General features: G+C 38.2%; 2 protein-coding genes across 6 annotated transcripts in view; one reads left to right on the top strand and one right to left on the bottom strand.

Moving 5' to 3' along the window:
- Nucleotides 1-8408, top strand: part of USP47 (ubiquitin specific peptidase 47) — a 58308-nt gene extending 49900 nt beyond the window's left edge. For all 5 annotated transcript variants that reach the window (XM_058160020.1, XM_058160054.1, XM_058160028.1 and 2 more), the window contains 4 exons: nucleotides 114-244; nucleotides 2283-2330; nucleotides 3096-3226; nucleotides 6940-8408. In XM_058160020.1, the coding sequence (XP_058016003.1) occupies nucleotides 114-244; nucleotides 2283-2330; nucleotides 3096-3226; nucleotides 6940-7114 (485 nt within the window). In that variant the 3' untranslated portion in view covers nucleotides 7115-8408. The remainder of the gene's footprint in view (nucleotides 1-113; nucleotides 245-2282; nucleotides 2331-3095; nucleotides 3227-6939) is intronic.
- Nucleotides 8408-23952, bottom strand: part of DKK3 (dickkopf WNT signaling pathway inhibitor 3) — a 42928-nt gene continuing 27383 nt past the window's right edge. Inside the window, exons 5-8 of the mRNA XM_058160147.1 lie at nucleotides 21703-21795; nucleotides 19992-20136; nucleotides 13066-13222; nucleotides 8408-10102 (exon numbers count right to left, since the gene is read on the bottom strand). Coding sequence (XP_058016130.1) covers nucleotides 9877-10102; nucleotides 13066-13222; nucleotides 19992-20136; nucleotides 21703-21795 — 621 coding nt within the window. The 3' untranslated portion in view covers nucleotides 8408-9876. The remainder of the gene's footprint in view (nucleotides 10103-13065; nucleotides 13223-19991; nucleotides 20137-21702; nucleotides 21796-23952) is intronic.

The raw sequence follows: 23952 nt of genomic DNA on the forward strand, positions 1-23952 counted from the left end.
CACAATTAGCAAGACAATCTTCACACTTACAAGAAAATGTTGTAAATAAACATTTAAACATCACTTCCTGAAATATTTTACTGAATACCTTTACATTCCAAATAAACTTTTAGAAGCAGAAAAAATGAAATCTATGTCACAACTTGCTGTTCTGTCAAGAAGATGGAGGCCATCAGAGATGAAACTGGATCCTTTTCAAGAAGTAGTTTTAGAGAGCAGCAGTGTTGATGAATTAAAAGAAAAGGTAAATTAACCTCATTTATATAAATATCCTTCTCTTACAGAATTCATAGTTACTTTCTTTTTGGGAAACTCTTAAAAGTTTTTAAATAGAATCACAGTGATCATTAAAAGAATATTTTGGGGTTTATTGGCAAATTCAAACAGTATGCTGTGCCACAATGTAGCAAAAGTTATATAATATGCAAAGCTAACTTTGAATAATATATATATATGATATATTATGTTATGTTATATATAATACTAATTAATATTATATATAATATTATATAATACTCCAACCAGTGTAGCCACTTCTGAGAATTCTGGTATTTAAAGTCTGCCCAGTTGCTATGCTGTGCCATAATGTGACTTAGCCTGTACTGTAAACCCAGTCAAATGTGGGTTATTCATAAACCGTGATTAAAGAAACTATATTCCAGCCCAATGTATAAACCAATTTTCTTTTAGGCTATAAATTACCTGCTTCATTTATTCCTAAAAAGATATAAATTAGGTTTTTAGAGTACAATAGAATGATCACTTCTACTTCACATAATTTAAGAAATCAAGCCTAAATAAACACTTTTTCAGCTTAACTTTCCTGATGTTTTAAATTGCAACTCACAGCAGCCCAAGTGAGCAGTGCCAGTGGGAATTGTAGCCTAAGTAGATGGAGAAATGCAGCTGAGGATTATTGCTTAGACACCCATATGATTGTGTCTCATTTCTATCTACATTAGATAAAGCTAAAGACTTACCATGAATGAGTTCAGGAATGAAAGATCCAATTGCTATTGTCTATGAAAAAACAATGTGCTCCAAAGTGTTTTCAGTACATATTTTATTCCATATTCGCACATTGTAATTTGATTAGAAAGAACCTTATCTGTTAAGCTTTAGGCACTAATGGTTAAATGTTCAACTTTAAAAATACACTTCATAACCCATCACCTGTTGGGTCATCCTTTTGAAGACATTTCCTTACCTAAACAGAAGAATAGAATGACTTTTGGCAGACAAAAAAGCAATGGGAACAGGAACAACTTCCAACTTCCTGCTGGCTATCCCATTGATTTTGCTGGAGGGAACTAGCAGGGAACTTTGGAAATCAGAATCACATGATTACAGCTAATCATGATGACACTGCAGTGACCAAACTTTGTGAATACAAGCAGTGTGAAGATCCTTGAATTTCAAATACATGGGAATAATGATTCGTGAATTTTGCACAAATTCTTTAAGTCAGTGGATTTGAGATACCTTGATTAAAAAACGTTTGCACTATAATGCAGCCTCTGGGCTACTTGAGGATTACAGATAAGAGTTTTATCCCGTTTCCCCCCAAATAAGACATCCCCTGATAATAAGCCCAATCGGGCTTTTGAGCGCATGGCAGTAAGGCCAAGCGCTTATTTCAGGGTTCAAAAAAATATAAGACAGTGTATTATTTTTGGGGAAACATGGTAGTAATATACAGATTGTAATACCAAAGGTGGTAGAATAGCAAGAGCTAAATGATAGAATTTGAGCAGAAGCAGCAAAGCTGTTATCTCAAATTGCTGAACTCTTTAATAAGTTATACAAGTTAAATAAAACTTTGCTTACTTTTAAGACATTCTGATAAGACATTCTGATAGAAATGCAAGTCAGAGTGAGAAGGCTGTAGTCCAAGCCACTGCTCAGTTCAAAATCTGCTAAAGCATCATCTATTCCTTGTTCTTTAAGCACTTACGTTTTGTTTGTTTGAATAATGTATATTTTTGTGTTTTGCTTTTTTCTATTATTTTAAAAGTAATAAAATAGATATAAAAAGCATCTATAAAAGATGACATCTAGCTTTTGTTTGGAAACTACTAGTGAACTACAAGTATTTTTTAGATTATTTAAAAATAATAAAAGCTAGGAATCTGTTATCATTTGAAATGCCAGTTTTTGCACATAACACAATTGAGATGCTAGTTTTTGCACATAATATAAATTGGGAACAGCCAGCAAGAATATATGAAACTTCATATACCTGACTTTTGGAAATAAACTCATTTGATATATATTTTTCACAGCTTTGTGCAATAAGTGGAATTGTCTCAGAAAATATTGAATTTGCAAAGGTAAGTTGTTACTTATTTCTTCAAGCTGCTGAATGTGATTCAGATTTCCTCTCAGCTGAGTTTTGTTTGGAAAATGCTGATCAAATACTAATGAGTATATCCCCTTTTTCTGCTATAATACCTGAATCCTCTGAAGGAGATATTGGTGAAATTGGGCAGGGGGAAAAGAAAAGACATTCTCTCCTATCAATTTTCTTTCTTCCAAGTAGAATGAAAGTGCTTGTCTCTTTAATATATGAGCGGGTAAAATAGTAGTAGTCATTTTGATTTAATTTTTGATTTCATACAGCATTGGAAAATGTAATGAAGTCCTGGCTGATCATCTACATCTTTTTGAAGTTCAAGCCTGAATTCTTTTACAGTACAGAAAGTAGCCTGACTGAATGGCATCAGATCAATTTGGAGTCAAATTGGCGTTTCCTAGGAGGACTGAGGGAGATTGGGGAATGGATTTATTACACGTAACTGATTAAGTCATGTGTTTGAGAAAGGATTGATTTGGAAATAGAGACATAAATAAAAACAGTATTGGTTATGGTCATAGCACACCTACATTTTGAGTATATTTGTGTTGACATACTAATTATAGTATTAACAGTATTAATACTATAGTATTAGTATTAATATAGTATAATAGTATAGTATTAATATAGTACTAATTATAGTATGTGGCCTTTAATTAGATTTGCCTTTGGGTGGCCATATAAATCAAACAAATAGGTATATGTACATATTTTACTAAGATACTCCGTTTATCCTTTCCAGGGTAGAGGGACATTTCCATGTGAGATCTCCATTCTAGAGATACATCAAGATTTGGACTGGAATCCGAAGGTTTCCACACTGAATGTATGGCCTCTCTATATCTGTGACGATGGAGCAGTAATATTTTATAGGTATATCCTTTTATGTCATTACCTCCTATATATGAAAAACCCTGCAAAAATTTCCAATATAAAAAAACAGCAATTGTAGAAAAGTGCTTTAAATAAATCAGAAATGAGAAATGACTCAGCAAGGAAGGCTATGTTGTTCATTTTCTGACTGCATTAGTTTGATTCTCTTTATAATATTGTCAGAATTTTGCATTTCAACTGCTTACTTAGGTAAGCTGAGTATAAAGCATGTTGCTCTTTAGGAGTGAAATTTTTAAGAAGAAAACGTTTTATTCAATGTTTTCAAGATACATATAGCTGTAGGCTAGCACAGTCTAAAATAATTTAGATTTTATGCCTCCTACTGGATTTGAAGCTAAGCAAAGGTAATACAGAAATAATATAATTTTAATATAAATTTAATCAGTATTCAAAAGATGTATGTGGTGCTTGACTGCAAGATCCTGGTAAATGCTATATTCTCAGAGAAGGGATTCTTAACAAGCCTCATAGCTTTTACTGGACAGGAAGATGCAGCTCAGTACAAATAGTCTCAAGGTATCCAGGGTCTGACCCAGTGGTGAAATCCACATTTTTTTACTACTGGTTCTGTGGGCGTGGCTTGGTGGATGTAGCAGGGGAAGAATATTGCAAAATCTCCATTCCCACCCCACTCTGGGGCCAGCCAGAGGTGGTACTTGCTGGTTCTCCAAACTACTCAAAATTTCCGCTACCGGTTCTCCAGAACCTGCTGGATTTCACCCCGGTCTGACCCTTGGAGGGTTTTCAAGGTGATGACCAGTATCTCTAATTCACCCAGAAGCAGGTTGGCAGCCAAACTGGCTCCTGTTGTACTTGTATCACATGACTAAACCTAGGGTGGCCATCACTGTATTTTTCGGACTATAAGACGCACCGGAGTATAAGACACACTTTAATTTTTGGGGAGGAAAACAAGAAAAAAAGAATTATGCCTCTGCCTACCAGCATCAGGATCAGCGGCGTCCTCACTTACATTCGGATTTTGATAACGAGTAGCACAGATGTTTTTATCAGTTTAAAACAAATCCTATCACTGTATTTAACTGGAGTGGATAAGGTGGGGTGGGGAATGATTTTCATGGGGGCAGAAGAGGGACTTGGCACCAAAGGTGTTCTGTCCTCCCTCGCCTCCGTCCAAATGATGGCTTAATTAGCCGTCACTATCAGCTCTGGCAGCAGAATAGCCAGTGTCTGCCAAGAGCCTCCGTTATCTTCCACGACACTGGTGAGTCACTCAGAAACAAACTTCAGCTCGTAATCAGTGGATTTGCCTGTTACAAAGAGACACAGCAGCTCTTGCTGCCTTTTATATCCTGTGGGATATGGCTCCTTGACTCAGCACTTCCTAGGCCTGCCCCACCCCTTGCTTCTGTTGTTCCCTCCTCTCCTGCCTACGAAACCAAGCCTAATTGCCGTCGGCTGGGTCTGCAGGCGTGGCCTGGGGGGGGGGAGAGTCAGGGGATGGAGGCCCCGTTATCTCTTCCACCTGGCCTGTTTCTGGCTCCTGGAGCTGAGCCAGGCAAGCGGGTGCTCCTGAGGTAAGCCCTGACAGCCCTTCCCCCTCACTGTCCAAGTCACTTTCTGGCAGCAGGCCCGGCTCAGGGGGCACAGACACAACAAAAGGCTCCATCTCAGGACGCCCCATATTCCTACCTATAGCTGTAGGTGTTGAAAGCTTGGCTTTCTCGCAGCAAGGCCCCATAGAGACGCAGCACTTCAGTTCTCCTGGATGCTGCCATCTTGTGCCTTTGCTGCCTTGGTCAGAGCTGATTCCGGAAGCGCGGGGAAGCGCAGAGGTCTGGACTTGGTTGGTGAAGCAGGTGCTGCACTGGGGGCATAAGGCAAGGTGCTGCTACCCAAAAACACTGTTGCCATGATCTCCGCTGCATCCCCAATTCCAAAAATGGGGCGTGCAGAAGCAAAGAAAGAGTATTGTGTTTTTGGGCAGTTCCAGGCAGCGGAGATTGCAGCAAGTTTTCGGGTGGCAGCGCCTTGCCTTACACCTCCTGCGCAGTGCCCAGCAAGCCATGAGTTCCTTGAAGATGCAAGCCCACTCAGCACACCTGAAGCCTGCAGGTGGTCTGCACTGACCACCCTCACCCTATGCCGCACAGCAGCAATGGGGGCAGAAATCTCAGGAGGTTAAGGAGAAGTCTACCGCTGTAGGGAGTGGGCATCTCCAGTCCTCACGCAAGTTGTGGAGGCAGCTGTCAGAACTGCTGGAGCTGCTTCCAGCAGTTCTGGGAGAACTCTCGGTGGCTAAAGGGGAAGAAGAAAACTCTGGGCACGTTGAGAACACACACACTCCTGTTGCTGGAAGAAGGGGAGAAGGGCTGCGTCTTCTGCAGTCCGTCTCTCCCCCCCTCCCCCCCGTCCTTGCGCCTTCCCTTGCGCTTACATTCCTCCCTCCTCAGCCACCTTCTCCTTCCCAAATGGTCTTTGTGCCCAGAGGGGATCCATCCGCAGTCAAGGTTGGTTCCCCTCCCTTTTGCTCTCTTAAACTGAACTGCACTGAGCAACTGGGGAGGCGGTGTGAAGGAGAAATGTCTCAGTTCCCCACAGCCGCTTGGTGTTTTGATCACCCAAAACGGATAAGCGCTGCCTCTGCAGTGGCCGGCTGCTGCTTTCTCCCAGAATAATTTATCAACAAATCCGAAAAGCAGTGTAGTTCAGTTTAAGAGAGCAAGGGGGACAACAACCAATTTTGACCTTCTTCCAGCAACAAGAGTGTGTATCTTCTCAACGTGCCCAGAGTTTTCTTCTTCCCCTTTAGCCACCAAGGAGGAGGGCACACGCCTCTGCAAATTGCATTGGAGAATCGGGGAGGAAAACACCAGAAAATGTGATGCATGGAGGCGATGCTCTTGTGAAGCAGGTGCTTCTGCATGAGAAGCATAAGGGAAGGTGCTTGCCAACCGGCCTGCCCCTTCTCCAGATGACCCAGGCTGAGGGCAGTCAGCTTCTGGTCCTGGCCCGGGAGATAGATCTGGCCAGGAAGAAAGAAAAAGTGAGACTGTGGAAAAGGAGGAGGAGGGGGCACAGGTCTGCAAATTGCTTTGGGGAATCTGAGAGGAAAAAGAGCACTGCCTCCATGCATTACATTTTCTGGCATTTTCCTCTCCAATTCTCCGAAGCAATTTGCAGGAATATTGAGGAACATTGTCCATTGTTGCAATGGATCAGACAAGACTTCATGACTAACAACAACAGCAGCAATACAAAGGTCCTACTAGCCATGGTCTCCATATGCTACTCAAGCAAGAACTGTGAATTCTAGAAAACCTCCAGATTGTAAGCCAGCTGTACTGAAATAATTTTTAAAATTACTTTTTTTTTTTACAAATATGCGGAATTATATAGTGTTTTTGGGATCTACCACTTTACATTATTGACAAGAATAACTAGTTATCAGTTTGGTAACTTGCTCCTGTTGGATCTTTGAATGGCAAAGATCTTTTCTAATTTTCCATCGTCTCCTCTGAACTGAAGTTCTGAAGTGCATTCTGAGCATTGATTTGGCATTAAGAGCTGTAAGTTCTTGACTCTGTCCCAAAATTATGTGAAATATGGGTGATTTTATCTTGTCCAGAAGGTGTTTTATGTGTTAGGGACATCAAATGTATACTGTCTGGTTAAAAATGTATAAATTTGTGTTTGTTGTAGAATTTAAATCCTTTTTTTTTTAATGTAAGGGATAAAACCGAAGAAATGGTAGAACTAACTGAAGAACAGAGAAATGAACTCATGAAAAAAGAAAGCAGTAGACTTCAGAAAACTGGACATCGTGTGACCTACTCCCCTCGTAAAGAAAAAGCACTAAAAATATATCTTGATGGAGCGCCAAATAAAGATTTGACTCAAGACTGATATTTATTTCAGCATTTTCTCTGGGAAATTTTTCTTAAGTGTGAAAAAGGTACACAACTACTGTGTAGTGCCATTATGGCAGGACATTAGGTATAAAGAAGAGGCACCAGCACTGATTGGTAAAAGACAGCCCAGTCCAGTTCAGTGCCCAGTCAAGTCCCCGTTTGACTTGGAATCATGTTGTGCACTATAGTCAAATGTACTGTAAAGAGAAAAAGGATGTGCAAATAAAAACCCAGAAAAGCGGGGAGGCTAATTGGCAAAAATTGGAGATAAATGTGCACACAGCAGTAGCTAGTCAACTAGCCACAGACAGGATATTCATAGCTTAATAAAAGCTGTGCAAAGGCCATGAATGATTTTTGTTTTGTTTTTTTTCACTGATACACACATTACCTCACAGAAGTTTTCTGAAGTAAATGTGACAGTGGTTTTTATAAAAGCAAATATGTGGAAATGGACTAGAAATGTGATGTAATTGGCAAAACTCATCCCTTAAAGCTTACAGGTTTAACTTAAGTCTCATTGGACTCATCTTCCATGAAGCGAAGACACCTGGAGAAAAAGTATTTTTAGTAAAAGTTACCATTGCCAGCAGATGGTGTTTATTTTGCAGAAGTGTTGTAACTGATTTTTAGTTAGGTTATGAATAATGGCAATGTCACTATTCTGTTCAGTGTGTAAATACTATTTTGTTTTCCTGAATTACCAGAAATACATTTCAACTGCTTACTATGGTATTTCTTTCCACATATCAATATTCACTATGTACATTTAAGAGTATAGCTGGCTATTTAAATTTGTATCCCTTTTGTTTTTTGGGGGGGGGGCAACGTTGGGTACTTAGATTTGTAAAGTTTCCTTGTTAATGAGTTTCAGGGCTTTTTGTTTGGTTAGCTACTTATTTTTGTACATTTTTGGACTGGGATTCTTTCGAGTTTGCTTTTTCTAGCATCATTGCAAATCACACTTTTTCTTGAGAGTTGATTCATAGTTTTTATATGTAGCTTTTTTTAAATGAATGGCCTTCATTTAACACCTCCCAGTATAGTTTGCAGTAGTTCAAAATGTGGTACAGATTGATGCATATGATTTCATTGCAAAGCATATATGAGATTTAATTTGCTACATAAGAGCAATTACAAACAATATCATAGAGGGTTTTCTTTTTCTTTTCTCTTTTTGAAAATGCTATCTAATTTATATCAGTCAAAGGTTTTGGTAAATTTTTCCATGCCAGATGCTGTTTACAACCATGAACATGCAAATAAAACATTTGTTCATTCTATTGTTACTTTAATGACACTTTGAAATTTATTGTAATAGTCAAAATACAGGATTGTTTTGCAAGAAATTCTTACGTGGACGGAAGAAAAGCCTTTTGAATTGACTTTCAAATATTTCTTTGCTGGTGAATCTTAAATTGCCATGACACTTGCAGCTAATTGTGGAAGGATGTCACAGGTATTTGAATATGTGAAGCTTTATTCTGCACAGATGCCAGTGCTGCACAAGATCTGAATAGTTTGTGTTTAATTTCTTTTCTAAATCATGATGGATCCGGAACTGGGGTACATACATATTCAGAGAAAACATGAATACAGTTCCTAGTGAGGCCTTTTGAGATAACAACCAAAGATTGGAGAATATAGACAGATGTGGTAGACAAGGCCAGTATGCACATTCATTCCTACACGGTTTAAAACTCCCTCAGACAAAATTTTGACCAGGACCCCAATATATTTTTAAGGATTAGACAATGCTGCTAAAAATACAAGGGTTGGAAATAAGATTTCTATGGCATAGTAAGATGGTTATTTAAAAGAAAATGAAGAAAAGCTCTACTCTTCCAGTATTCAGATACTAAAACAAACTAATTCATTTTCCTGTTCATGGAACTGCACTTAAATTTTGAGGATTTGAAGAAGCTAAGGCTGATTGGAGCTGTACTGTGGAAAAGGTATACATCCTAAAACACTCAAATGATCAGCTTTTTATGTCTGTCTGTGTGTGTGTGTGTGTGTATTGCTAGTGGTTCAATCCTCATCAGCTCAAGGTTGACTCAGCCTTCCACCCTTCCATGATCAGTAAAATGAGGACCCATATTGGTGGGGGCAGTATGCTGACTAAACCACTTGAGAGGGCTGTAAAGCGCTGAAGCGGTATATAAGTTGTAAGTGCTATTTATAGATACACATGTATGTTTTACATGTCATGCCATGAGTGTTTCAGCTTTATTGCAGCACTTGTACTATTGCAGTTACAACCCACCCAATTTCAGCCATATTGTCATTCAGGAAATGTTCATTCCAAACCAAGATGTGCAGCTCATAGACGACTACTTCTACCAGGTGTAATCAATATAACTAATTGTATATACACTATGCATATACTAGATACCAATTTCCTTTAGGTTCTGGTCACAAAGTACATAGTAGCCTTCAGTGTTGAGCTTTAAGAAGGAAAAAATAGCTGGAATTTCTTTTAAAGGAGCAATATATACAAGAAATACATAATTCAAATCACCCAGCTTACATTAATTCAACCCTAATTCTTAACCATCTCAAAACAGTACTTAAAAAGTAGAGATCTCTACCCATTGTATTTAGCTTGAGCTTTAGAAGAGGAATATATTTTCATGAATCTAAGTGGACTTAACTGCACTTCTATGCAGCAGAGAGAAGGTGCAGATATACCATGTGCGTATGATAACTCTTGAAACAGCAATAATAGTGCACGTGTGATCAATTAACTTACTGGACTTATATTTCCTCTCCAAAAAAGTCACTAGCCATAGCTAATTTCCCTGAATCAGCCATTCCATCTTCCAGTTCTTTCTGCACTTCTTTGATCAGTCTCTCTTCATATTCACCAGGTATATCTTGGGTTACAAAGTCCAGAAGTGATAATTCATCCGCTAGTAGTTGTTTTTTGTCCTCACTTTGGGTCTTATTCAATGATAATTCACAAAGAGAGTCGCTGCTATAACTGGGAAAAAACAAATTCCAGGTTTCAGCATCATATTGGTATTAGTTGGACAAATATGTATATGATTACAAATTGCATTTAAACATTCTGACAACATTTAAACTGTCTTTATGTCCTTTAAACATTCTTTTTACAATTTAGATAGACATGAACCTTAATCGTGAATACATGTCATTCAAAACTGAAAATGAATTGACAATTGGACTGGTTATGTTGTGATTTAAAGCACAAAAAGGAAAGCACTACAGAGAGCCTTTTGGAATTCTTTCCAGCCGCTTAATAAAATCACTGCTTTAGTTCATGTAACTAAGTGGTGCCTAACAATATTCTGACCATGTGCTTCTCTCTAAAAGATGAATTGGGGGATTTCAGGTTTGTTTGTTTGTTTGTACTGGGCAGCTTTTAGTCTTACATGGCCCACTCGATCCCTATCTTGACAACCCATATCTGCAAACAATAATCCATACTAAAAATCTGAGTTGCATGACAAGAGCTACCCAAATGGAAACTGCATCCATTGTGGCCCTTAGTAAACCTCAGTGCAGCAACTCAGAGACTGATCTATTTACCTCACAGGATTAATAGGGAATGCCTCGTTTTTTTCACAGGAAGGAGGGAGGGGGGATTCTCCAGTCTTTCTGTAACGCCTCTTTTCTTGAAACATTCTTATTTTACATGTTCCCACACATTACATACCCCTTAGGATCAATGAGATTCAACTGCATTTTCATGATACCAGTTGCCATCAGGATAGGGTAATGCAGGCTATTATGTTGATTTTTTGAAAGTTTTGTACTCGAGCAAATAAACGGACTCGGATTAAATCATAGGCAAGTTCTGAAATCATTCTACACCAGTAAATAATTTATTCATGCTACATTAGATGCGAAGATAATTACTGAAATTTAACTTTATAAAATGTAGACAACATAATGAGCAATATAGAAAACAGTCCAGTGAATTAACCATGTTAAGAGAAGGATTTCTCTTTACAATCAATGGCTATGGCCTTCAAGTGGAGTTGTTACTACTAATTTAAAAATGTCATGACAGTCACATACTAATCCTTCCAAGCAATTCAATGTAATCTTCATGACTTTTGTGGACAGTGATGCAAGTGACAATAGTGATCTTCCATCTGGGATTGATAGCATATTCAGAAATTTTATACCAGTAAAATAAAATTATATCTCTTAGCAATCACTACCTTTGACTCAGTTTGAAAATTTAGGGCTATGAAGCTTAGTCTGATTTGTAACCCAGTAATAATAATTCCCTGCTGGGCTACTTTCAGCCTGCCATATCATGAAATGAATCCAGGCCTATCTATCACCCTAAATCATGCAGTACATCTCCCCCTCAGTTTCCCAAGGGTATTCAGTACAGACGTAACTACAGGAACAAGCTAAGACTGCTAATCCCCATGTTATAAAATGCTGCTTCATTCATGAACTATGATCAACTAGGTATCGACTACCTTTCAATGAAGTATTTTTATAGTTCCTAAGCAAAGTGAGACAGTTTGATGTAGTGGCTAAAAGCATAAAACTAGAAAGTAAAGAAGGGAGTTCAGTGGTGAAATCTGAATTGGTTTGCTTTGCACCAAAAGGAGGCTTGGGAAAGTAAGTAGAACAGTGAGGGGGGGGGAATCAGCTGTGGCGCGCAATTTAGCTTTGCTAAATTTTCTGCTTTCTAGCAAAGCTAAATCCCTCTACACAGCTGATCGTCGGAAATACCGGTTCAGAGGAACCTGCAGCTTTTTAAACTGCTGGTTCAACCAAACCGGTACCTTTTTTTAACTACCGGTTCGCTGGAACCTGCAGTTTTTATCACTACTGATTCACCTGAACCAGAGCAAACCGGTAACATTTCACCCCTGAGTGAGTTCCAGCCTCACATTGGACATGGAGCCACCTAGGTGACCTTGGGCCAGTCAGTCACTCTCAGTTCTAGGAAGAAGGTGGCAGTGATTAACCAATTCTGAAAAGCCTTACCAAGAAAACTGAAGGATTAGTTCAGGCTGGCAAACTCTGAGTAATGATCACATTGTATTGTGGCAGCCCTTAAACCATTTTGGCTATTGAACTGTACAATCTGTACAAATGCAAACCTCTGTTACATACTAACAATCTAGGCAGGTTCAGGACTATGTAAATAGAAAAATAGTATTTCACTTTTATTTTCCCCATTTTGTTGACTCATAAAAATAAGTCAGCTAAAGCATTTTGTATGGATGGCTCTCCATCCTCTGAAAATCTCCATGAGGCAACCTATTTCTCTGGTTACAGCGAAATAGGAAACTCCTCCTACTATTTAACCAGAGTGTATTTGTGTGTCGTTTCAATGCTTTTTTTATTTTTTTATTTATGATTATGTTACTCCTGAAAATCAACAGTAATGGAAACTTTGCTTGAAATACAAACAGCAGCCTTAGAAAGTGGCGAGACAAAGAAATGTCTTTCTTCCGTCACATTCTCTTACTATCTCAAACTACACAAAATTGCTCTTGATTACTGCTAGTTACAAATTTATGTGTGTCCATTGTATTCTTCCAAAATCTAAGACAACTTTAATGCTTGTGGTTGGAAACAATGATTTTGGTCAGGAGCTATAATCTGAAACCCTTTAGGAAACATTTCAAATACACATATTTCATAGACTGCTACAGGCAATTTAACTCTCGGGATTTAGGGGACTGTATTTCATATGAACATTTACCTTGCCTTTTGAATCATTTCCTATAGCATTCAAATTGTTTTATATTTACATGTGCAGATAGTAAGAAATTAATCTGATTTCTGCTTTGCCTTGATTGCAAGCTTCCAACACACTTGTGAAGTCTTATCCAGAATGCTAAATTAATAAGCACTGGTGTGTTCCTTAAAACTGAAATATTTAGCCTGATGTTAATTTTCCAATGAAGTTATGAGGAGAGTTTAATCCTTCTAAATCTGAAATGTTACCTCTGCTTCTGACAAATCAACCCATGGGCACATGGGCAACGATCAAAAGCTCCATCTGGTTCCAGCTCCCAAGTAATTAGGTTGAGAAGCCCATCTGAAGGATTACGGCAAGGTTCTCTCTCGCCAGGGAATGGGGTGCATATGGGGAACAGAAGATCTGTCGAGAAAAGTGGAAGAGCCTGGTTATTTTTATTACATGCAAAAGTTGAATTATTTGTATTATTCATGTTACTTAATTTGGACCATCCTTCAGGCTTCAAGCTGACTCCCCAGACTGGCTTATGAGGTGACTCAAAATAAATACTAGTATTTGTTATTTCCCCTAATAACAAGCATTCTATCCAAAATGCTAAAACATCAAAAAGAGTATTATGAAAGGATAGCTCAAAAGAACATTGCAAAAATAGTTATTCTTTAAGGACTTCTTAGCTATGATAATGATCTTTAAAAACTTCAGTAGTATCCTGCTCCTGAAGCACTGGGAGAACTATGCTTCCAATTTTTTCCATTTTGCATGAAGGAAAGGTGTGTGTGTGTGTGTGTTTGAGAGAGAGAGAGAGAGAGAAAGAGAGAGAGAGAGAGAACTATTATATTATTAAGGCCTTACTGTAATTTCTTTTTTTCCTTATTATATCACTTTTAAAATTACACCATAACACGTTATAACTGCAAATTAATGGTAGCTATTTTATCCAACTATTATTAATTTCAGAAAAACGTTTTGAGTCTACATGAGCTACAGACACAATACAGTATTTATGACAAGGAAGCCCAAAGGAAATCTTGCCCTGAAGTGCCATTGACACATACATATACACACATACTTAGCTTCACAACTGCTATGTAGCCTTACATACTAATAATGTTCCTGTTACAAACAAACTTAACTGAATCAGAGAAATGGAAGCTGCTATTTAAACCATTAAATCCAACCCCTGCTCAGTGCCGGAATCTTTTAAGCTTTTCTTTGAACATTCCAATGAAATAGTACCTACCGTTGTCTGGGTTCCTTTATCAAATTCCCACTCTTGGGGAGGTTTTTCTAATATTAAACTGGAAAATGCCTCCCTGGGACTTAAAATGTGGAATTCTGTATCCCACACTCTGAAATGAGTAAAAATAGACCATATCTTTCCTTTCATCTACTTGAAGAGTTGTTCCCTTTCAATCATTTGTTCTCAAGCTACACACATCCTGATTTTTTGACCTTTCTTTGCAAGATTTTGTTTCCAGTCCCCAATCATATTCACTGCACTTCTCTGAATTCTTGGAATTCTGCTTCAAGTGTGGTACCCAAAAGGTGGTATAGCATTTGAAGTGGAATCTAACCAAAACAGAATAGAAGGCAAAGATTACTTTCTGTGGGATCCTCTATTTCTATTGGTGCCACCTAAGATTGGATTTGTCACATTTGCGGCCACATTACTCTGCTGACTAATATCAAGCTGTGGAATTAACTACTATTACAAGAGTTTTTTTATAGGTATCCTCCGTCCTCCATTCTATAATCAATATTTTTTTAGTTTCCTTAGAGAAGTAAACTTGCACTTACATCTGTTAAATTTCATTCAGTTCCTGATAACATGTTGCTCCAAGCTATTTTAGAACATTTTGAATTTATTCGTCTACAGCAGGGGTGTCAAACTCACATCATCATGGCAGTGTCACGTGACATATCAGGACTTTCCCCCCCTTCCCTAAACCGAGTGTGGGCGTGGCTAGTGCATGACGCATCCGGCCCATGGGCCGGGAGTTAGAGTATTCACTATCCCATCCAATTTAGTATCATCTGTAAATTTGATGAGCATCTTTACTACCTCTTCATCCAAATCTTAATAAGCATACCAAAGCATCAAGGATCCAAGGGCGGTTTTTATGGCACTTATTTGCTATGGCTGTCCAGTTTGGTAATGAACCAGTGGTATGTACTCAGAGAATACAGACAGTCCTTGATTTACAACTGATTGCTTAGTGACTGTTTGAAGTTACAACAGACTGCCCAAAAGATACTTATCATCTGGTTTCAAAGTTATGGCCACTGTAGTGCCCCCCATCTTTGTACACACTTATGACCCAACCGCAGGGATGCAGATTCCCCCATCCATCCCGCCTGCTCTCAACCTGGCCACCATAGAAGGGAGCCTAAAGCTGGTCAGCAGAAGCAATCAGCATACAGAAGAGTTACATTCTATAGCAGTGGCCCTCAACCTTTTGGGCACCAGGGACCAGTTCCATGGGAAGAGGTTTTTTCCACTTACCAGAGGGGATGTGGTTTCACATTCTGCTTGCATCCCACAGATGGGGCTTCACTTGTTTGCATGGCCCAGTTTCTGTCATGCTGCAGACCAGTGCCTGTCCACCAACCAGGATTGGGGACCCCTGTTCTATAGGACAAGTCCAGCCTTAATGGTCATTACCACTACTATAGTTATAAAGGGTAGATTCCATTATGGCTATAGGTTGACGACTACCTATACAATTTTCAAGTTAGCATCTATCCGCTGAACTGCCCATTTAATCATCCAGTACATGTTTAAATCGCTTGCTAATTTGCATGCCACAGCTGACTCTATGAAATGCTTTACTGAACACCAGACATGCCTACAGTTTTCTGACAGTTATTTCAGAAAGAAATCTCAAAATTGTGACAAGATTAATCTGGCAAGATGCGTTATTGATAAATCCATGATGATGACTTCTGGTAATTACCACCTGGTTGACAAGGTGCTTACAGATCAATCTCTTCATGCCTCCTCTAGATTCTTCCCAGACATCAATGTCAGAGTAACTAATGTCAGGGCTTAGGCTGTAAGAAGCCTGTTATTAAAACACAGCTGCCTGCAATTACTACAGGTTCTAGTCCCACCAGGTCCAAGTTGACTCAGCCTTCCATCCTTTATAAGGTAGGTAAAATGAGGACCCAGATTGTTGGGGGGGCAATAAGTTGACTTTGTAAATATACAAATAGAATGAGACTATTGCCTTACACACTGTAAGCCGCCCTGAGTCTTCGGAGAAGGGCGGGATATAAATGTAAATAAAATAAAATAAATAAAATAAAATAAAGTGCAGTTTGTTGGATCATTCTTTTTCCCTTTTTGGGAGTATGATGATAGACATACAAATTTGGTTATCTGGTCTTTCATCAGTTCTTCAATACTTCTCACAGATAATATATGGATTTTCACTTAGTCTATTAGTTCCTTCAGCAACCTAGGATGCAATTCATGTGGTCTCTGAGAATGGACTTCATTCAGAAGAGGCACTCCCTAACTATATTTCTATGAATTTTTCTCCTTTCCTCCTTGCCCTTCACATTGTCTTGTGGAACACTAAGTTTTTGTTGAAGAAAACTGAGCCAAAATAAGATTTGAATAGATCTACCTTCCTTTGTTACTTGTTGGTATTTTGTCTTTCTTGCTGAGCTGCTAATCTATTGATTATTTTCCTTTTATTCTGACAATATATGAGCCTGTCACAGATTCAGGATGGAACAAAAATTCAGGCAATACACAGACCAGCTCTAAGTTAAACTTTCTTTCTCCTCTGTTGTTATAAAGACACGAAGAAGGCTTTTAACTTTCTGTTTCCACTTTGAACGAACTTTCTGGGAAATGTTCCAAACTTGCACCTGTTCATCTCTTTCTGGGCCTTTTCGCTCTTGGCTGTTTTCCCAGACTGCATTTCTTACTGAGAAGCTAAACTTTACTGCTATTCATGAAGGATGAGAAACTTAACCAGGATATCCTCTTGCAGGTAGCTTGCTTAATTCCATTGGATATTTGTTATGGAGATAACTAGCCTGCTACTTCAGGATGTTCTTGCCCCTGAGCTTTTAGATTAAGAGAATTCTCTTTCCTTCCTGAAGGGTGGTATCTACACAGCTGCCACCACTGGAGTGAGCACCTGATTTTTAGAGAAGTTGGCTTTCTCCATGCTAGTATCTATGTATTTATTTATTTATTTTCTTCTCTCTAGCCTTATTCCTTCTCATGTACAGTAGATGGCTACTATTTACTATTATTAAGGCTATACATTCTAGGGATCTTCCAATCTTTGGGGTCTACAGCAAGGGACTTCTTGGAGCTCTTTATTTCCCTTCAATATCCCTTTCTTTATCACTTGTCAGTGGATGCTCCCAGTTGCTTAGCGGGACTGGAAGGCTGTTGGATTGTATTTGTGACTAGTTACTTTAGTTGAACATCTCTTACCTTCATCAAGGATGCTTCTAGCTGGTCCCAACTGGAGACTTGTGTAAGCTGACTCTACTGTGGCCTCAGCTGTTCCCCACTTGGCATATTCAACTTCTGCTTGCAAGGCCATAACTATTCAAAATATAAAAGCCTTTTCCTTTCATTGGCTCAGCTGACTGCCAGTTTATAGTTTGACATTTCCTCAAATCCACAGAGTGATTTAACCTTGACCGCAGCTTGAGTCCCATGCTATGCCTGGTTCAATTCTCTCTCGCCTTGTCCATGGTTTTAAAGCTAAACTGTTTGTGAATGATGTGAGGGATAAGTGGAATCAATGAGTATTGTCTTCTCACAAAGCCTTTTTTAATTATTACAATCTTTTGCTAATCTCCGAGTTTTCATTTACCTGCACCAGCTCCACTATGCTGGCCTATGTGACTTGCTTTGTGATCTACTCTCTTTCTGTTTTCAAGCTTCATTAAGCTTTTTGAGTAGCCACTTCCTTCTTTAGGAATTTTCATCTGCTTGGGGTTTTTTTAGGTCCAGGATTGCATTTGACTATAATCAGTTTCTCCTTCCTTCCTTCCTTCCTTCCTTCCTTCCTTCCTTCCTTCCTTCCTTCCTTCCTCCCTCCCTCCCTCCCTCCCTCCCTCCCTTCCTTCCTGAATCTTTGAAATATCTGCAACATGTGTTCACCTTGGTTGGACACATTTATAACATTGCCAAATTAATTCATTCAGACTTCTTAGCAAGGATGGATATTCAAACATGCAATACAACTCTTTGCTGAACGACCATCCGTTCAGTGACTATTAAAAATTATCACCAGCACTGAATAAAGGGACTTGTGCTCCATACCCAAAATTACAACTGTTGCAGCATATACACACACACCATTATCATGCTTGCAATCTGAGTACTTGGCAACCCTTCATACTTAACAATAGGTTGCCAAGAGTCCTGCAATCATGTGATTGCCATTTGCAATATTTCCTGTCAGCTTCCTCTGGTAGGCAAGGTTGTAATCTACAGCCATTTGACTGGTTCCTGGAGGCTGGCTGAAGAAGTTCCTCCCTGAAAACTCAAGTCTGAATTTTTGCTTGGATTTCAGACAGATCTTTTTCAGCCAACCTCTGAGAGCGAAAGAGCTGTTTGGCAGAGAGATTCCATCCTACACAGGGCCTAATCAATCTGGAAGGCAGCGCTTTTGCTGTCAAATAGTCTGGGTAAAAGGGTCCTTCTCTGCACACAGAGTGTGGGGAGGGAACTCCAGCTCTGGGCCAACTAAACTTGGATCCCAAAGATCCAAGCCCCATTCAACTTGCCAACGCAAAGGGTTCCCTTCTGTGCAGGAGAGAAAGAGTTCTCCTTTGGCAGGCAGCTCTTTCACTCCATCTGCTTATTGACTCGCTTGGTTGCTTAACAACCACAACTGAGGGAACTGGGATAACAGTTGTTGAATGAACTGGTCATGTGGATATCTTACTTAAGGACCGCAACAACTTTCAACCAAAATTCTAGGCTCAATTATGATCAATAAACAAAGACTAGCTGTCGCTGACATAATCTGCTTACCCAGGTTTTGTCTTTCTGGGCATCTTCGATGGTCTGGAAGGATGGTAAGCAGCTGTCAATATCCTGATTTTCTCCCAAGAACTCTAGACTAATGTAGTTGTACCTGTTCTTTGCAGTTTCACTTGTCTTCACATTTCTCAGCAGGGAAAAATAACTGTCACCGGATTTGATAAAATCTGAAAAATATTCTCTCTATGCCTTTATTCTTGCTCTGGCAGACAACAATCTCACAAGCCAATGGTTCCAGCTGCCATACAATTTCTTACAATAGTAAATCACCAGCTATCACAACTCTTGCCTTTATCTTCTTTTAGGATATAGCTATACTTTGGAGATTTATGATCCTCTCTTTCTATTGTCTTTTTCCTCCTCTGAGAGCCTATTTCATCTACAAGGGTCTGGAAACCATTCCTGATTTCCAGTAGTGAAGAATATATCATCCGTCTCTTGCTTCTGCCTGTTATTTTCATTTGCTGCACAGCTCTGTTTATCTGCCTTTTTAATGGAAGAATGCGTCCATTATATATTTCTGCCATAGAGCTTTTCTTTGAACTGATAAATCCACTTTGCATTTTTACAAGTGAACTATTATCACTCATCAATCCAATTTTTGGACTTTTATCTCAAGGAAAGCAAGAAGCATGATTTGATGCAAATATATTCCAGGAGGTTTGTGTTTTTTTCAGGCAGCAAAATATGCTATAAGCAATGTGGGTCAGAATGGAATTTCTGTCCATTCATCTTCACTTCTTAAGAATCTTTCTACTGGCTGTATACTGTTTGTTCTTCTCCTTTTTTCAGGTTAAGCACAAAGTCTTGATTGTTATGGAATCCCCCTTAAATTCCCCCTGCTGAACTCCCTAAGCAAATCCACTAGTTCTCTCTGTTTATTCACTCAGTTTCTCTGTAAGGAATCTGTTCTTCGCTGAAATAAAATCTTAGAAGATATAAAAACAGGTTCCTTTGAAACAAGATGCTTACTTGTGAAGAACGTCACATTAGACCATTTCTCTTTGATACAAAGTATTTAAATATTAACACCATTTAATATCTTAACAGAAATACAAACTCATATATGCAGATATTGTAACTTGTTCTGTTAATTATCCAGAGGAAACAAGAAGAACAATTTTTAAAAAATATATAAAAAGGACTGACCTTTCGTAAATGCACAGCACAAACCCAGATTGCAGTCATGTTGATTTTCACAAATCGTTCCATTTTCTCCTTTTGAGACAGCTTGTATGCATTCACCCCATACACAGAGCTGTTGTCCGCAACACTCCACATCCCGAGAACAGTGCTTAAAAAAATAAAAAAAAATAAGAAAATGTCCACAGGAATAATTTATTGGAAGCATTCTGATCTGATCTAATAGATCTACAGTGAGATCTAAATAAATAAAAACATAACCTGCTTTTTTCTCTCTTCTGACCCCCCCAAAAAATGAAATTTATAGGCAAACAGATGTAACAACAATGCATGTCAAATCTCAAAAAAGTCTGAAAATTTTAAAAGTGCCTGTAGTTTTATTGTTTTAGAACAGAATATGATGAAATTTGCAGTGACACAATGTTAGTGCAGTGAAACAGAGGCAAAATACTGAAGCCATCATCTGACAGTCTGTTTGTGGAAAAGAGAAAACATGTTCATAAAATAATACCCAGAGAATTATACTCCAATGGATTAAAGTAATATGCTATTTTAATTGCTAAACTGATTTAAGCATTCACTACAGTACGAGATAGCTGTGCAAAATGGAAGTCAAGTTATATTTGAAGAATTTTTAAAGAGTTGTATTTGTGACAGGAAATATTGAGTTTTGCCTTCTAGATCCTAGGCTACCTACTCTGACATCAAATATCTTAATCTATCTCTAGTAGATTAAATATCTACTAAAATATTTTTCAAACTATTTCAGTGCAATTTGAACTATCAGTTCTTAAATAAGACTAACAAGATATTTTCATGAGTCATATTCCAAGGTAAAACTCATTTTTTAGCAAAAAATTTAAAAAGGACTTGTTGAATTTTTCAAGCCCTAATCTATTTTATTTGATACAATTGTATCAAAATACAAAGATTCTAATTAGAAAAAAAAAGATTAGGCCATGGCTTGTATATGAAAGTAATTAAAGTTCCTATAGACCCTTGAATGTCTAAGTCTCCAATCTAAATCTCCAATCAGTTTAAACCAGAATAAAGAATACTTCTCCATACATCCTACAGAAGTTTCATTTTATCTGACAAGAATAAAATGAAAGTTTATTAAATTATATTAAAACAGACTGATTAAATACAACTTACAGCATCCTTTCCCCATCTGGATCTTCTGTAGATCTATGGATTTCCACTATAAAAATCTTCTGGCCAGCATAGTCATTGCTGATTATTTCATAAGACTATATATATGGAAGGCATCAGAATTTGGTGGTTGATCAAACCACAAACGCAAATAAATAAATATTTTAAAACTTCTCAGTTTTAATTTTTAGTAAAAAAATATTGTTAAACATAATCCACATAAACCAAAGCTCTTTGGGGTCTCCAATCATTTTTGATCATATAAAGAGGGCCTGTAGGCAAAATATTTGAGAATCACTGATCTAGAAGGTTTTTTGACATATTTTACATTTTACAGAAATGGGTAATAAAGTGTGAGTATTCAGAAGCCATTTTATTCATGCTTTTCCAACTTTAGAAACTGTCTAGTTTATGCACAAAATCATCAGGTCCTAGAGCCTTCAGATGAGACATCGTGTGTAGGCATAATGCAACGAACAGCTTCATATTCAATTTTTTAACAATTTAACTCTAACTTATCAACTTACAGATAGAAAAAGAAAGTGGATAAAGATTAAATGCTCACTGCGTGTTGAGGTTTGCAAATGTGACAGTTGTATTCCAAATCAGAGAATGCACAGTATTTTCCAATTTCACAGTCTTCATCTATAATGCACTCCTGAGAAGAAGAGTAACAAGTCTTCAGTAAAAGGAAAAGTGTGGTTATTCAGTAAAACTGCAGACAACCAAAGATCCATTTTTGCTCCCAAAGCACCTAGGATAGCAATCTCACAATATTGAATTATATAAAGAGTCAGAAAACAATCCTGATGTCTCAAAATAGCAATAGCACTTAGACTTACATAGTGTTTTTACCGCCCTCTTTATGCGGTTTACAGAGTCAGTATATTGCACCCAACAATCTGGGTCCTCAGTTTACCCACCTCGAAAGAATGGAAGGCTGAGTCAACCTTGAGCCTGGTGAGATTCGATCTGCTGAACTACAGCTAGCTGAAGTAGCCTGCAGTACTGCACTCTAACCACTGCGCCACCTCGGCTCTGAATGAATTTATAATTTATAAATTCATAAAATGAATTTATTTTTATCTTTTATTTTATTTTTTATATTTTATTTTATCTTTTATCTTATTATTTTTTATATTTTGTTTTAATTTTATATTTTACTTTTTATATTTATATTTTATTTTGAATATCATTTTTAATTTTTTTTTATTTGAATTTATATCCCGCCCTTCTCCGAAGTCTCAGGGCGGCTTACATTGTGTAAGGCAATAGTCTCATCCATTTGTATATTATATACAAAGTCAACTTGTATTGCCCCCCCAACAATCTGGGTCCTCATTTTACCTACCTTATAAAGGATGGAAGGCTGAGTCAACCTTGGGCCTGGTGGGACTCGAACCTGCAGTAATTGTAATTGCAGGCAGCTGTGTTAATAACAGGCTGCATTAGCCTGTTGAGCCACAAGAGGCCCATTATTATTTTATTTTTAAAATTATTTTTTTATTTCATTTTATATTTATTTTATATTTTATTTATAAAATTTATTGGCTGCCCATCTTCCCATAGGGTAACTCTAGGTGGCTTACAATTACACCATAGTTAAAACATAAAATGTTAAAATGTTAATATCAAACCTTACAGCCAGAGACACATGGGGAGAATGGGGACAGAGTGAGGGATGTGGGGGGTTCTTTTTATTAATCAACCATTTCCAACATGCCTCTCCTCTGCCGGCATAAGTGGTATATACCAGGGGGATCCAACCTTGGCAACTTGAAGACTTGTGGATTTCAACTCCCAGAATTCCTCAGCCAGCAAAGCTAGAGTCCACAAGTCTTCAAGTTGCCAAGGTTGGAGACCCCTGGTATATACAGTGTTTATATACAGAGTTCCATCAGCCCAGCTGGTCCTAATGTTGCAAAAGTGCTTTGGAGACCAAATACATAGACTAGAGACCAAATACATAGAAAGCACACAACATTTCTTCCAACATGAAAACAAGAAAAACTAGTTTGTGTATATGGCTCTCCCTGACTGATTGCTTAATCCTGTACCGGACTAATTTATTCAATCATCCAAAATCAAACATTCCAACACAAAGGCACCTAATAGTTTGTTACACTTTTTTCAATGCAGATATCAAATAAGTAAAAAATTATAGATAGCCTAACTACTGGTCTGAGTTACAGACAAATCTTTTAAAAAGCTACTTACAACCCATCCTCCAAGGCCCCCAACTGCAGTCACATGAACGCATTTCGGGCACCAAGCAACTAACTCACATTTAGAGGGACCTGTGGTTACATAATTACAATTTGCAATGCATAAAATGCCCATTCAGAAAATTGTTTTAACAACCATGTGATTTTACATAACATCTGTGAAGGCTTGCTTTATGACCATCTTAAAACTGGTCATAGAATCAAGTCCAATCAAAGGTGCCTCAACTTATTATTGCAACAACTTAGACCAAAATTCCAGGCTTCAGTGTGGTCATTATGGTAAGAATTACCTGCATGTAGCAAATACATTTCACAGTAACATATTGTACTGAAAGAAAATCAGTTTTCTCTAGCACTGAAGAATATAAAGTCTAAACTTCCAAATTATACCAAACAAGTGAAACAATTTCTAAAGTAGACTAGAGCTGGAAGGGACCTAGGAGGTCTTCTAGTCCAATCCCCTGCTCAAGCAGGAGACCCTACATCCATGATGGCAAACCTATGGCACATGTGCCACAGGTGGCATGTGGAGCCATATCTGTGGGCACGCGAGCATTGCCCTAGCTCAGCTCTAGCGCACATGCATGCCC

The sequence above is a fragment of the Ahaetulla prasina genome, chromosome 1, assembly GCF_028640845.1.
Source record: "Ahaetulla prasina isolate Xishuangbanna chromosome 1, ASM2864084v1, whole genome shotgun sequence".
Taxonomy (NCBI): Eukaryota; Metazoa; Chordata; class Lepidosauria; order Squamata; family Colubridae; genus Ahaetulla; species Ahaetulla prasina.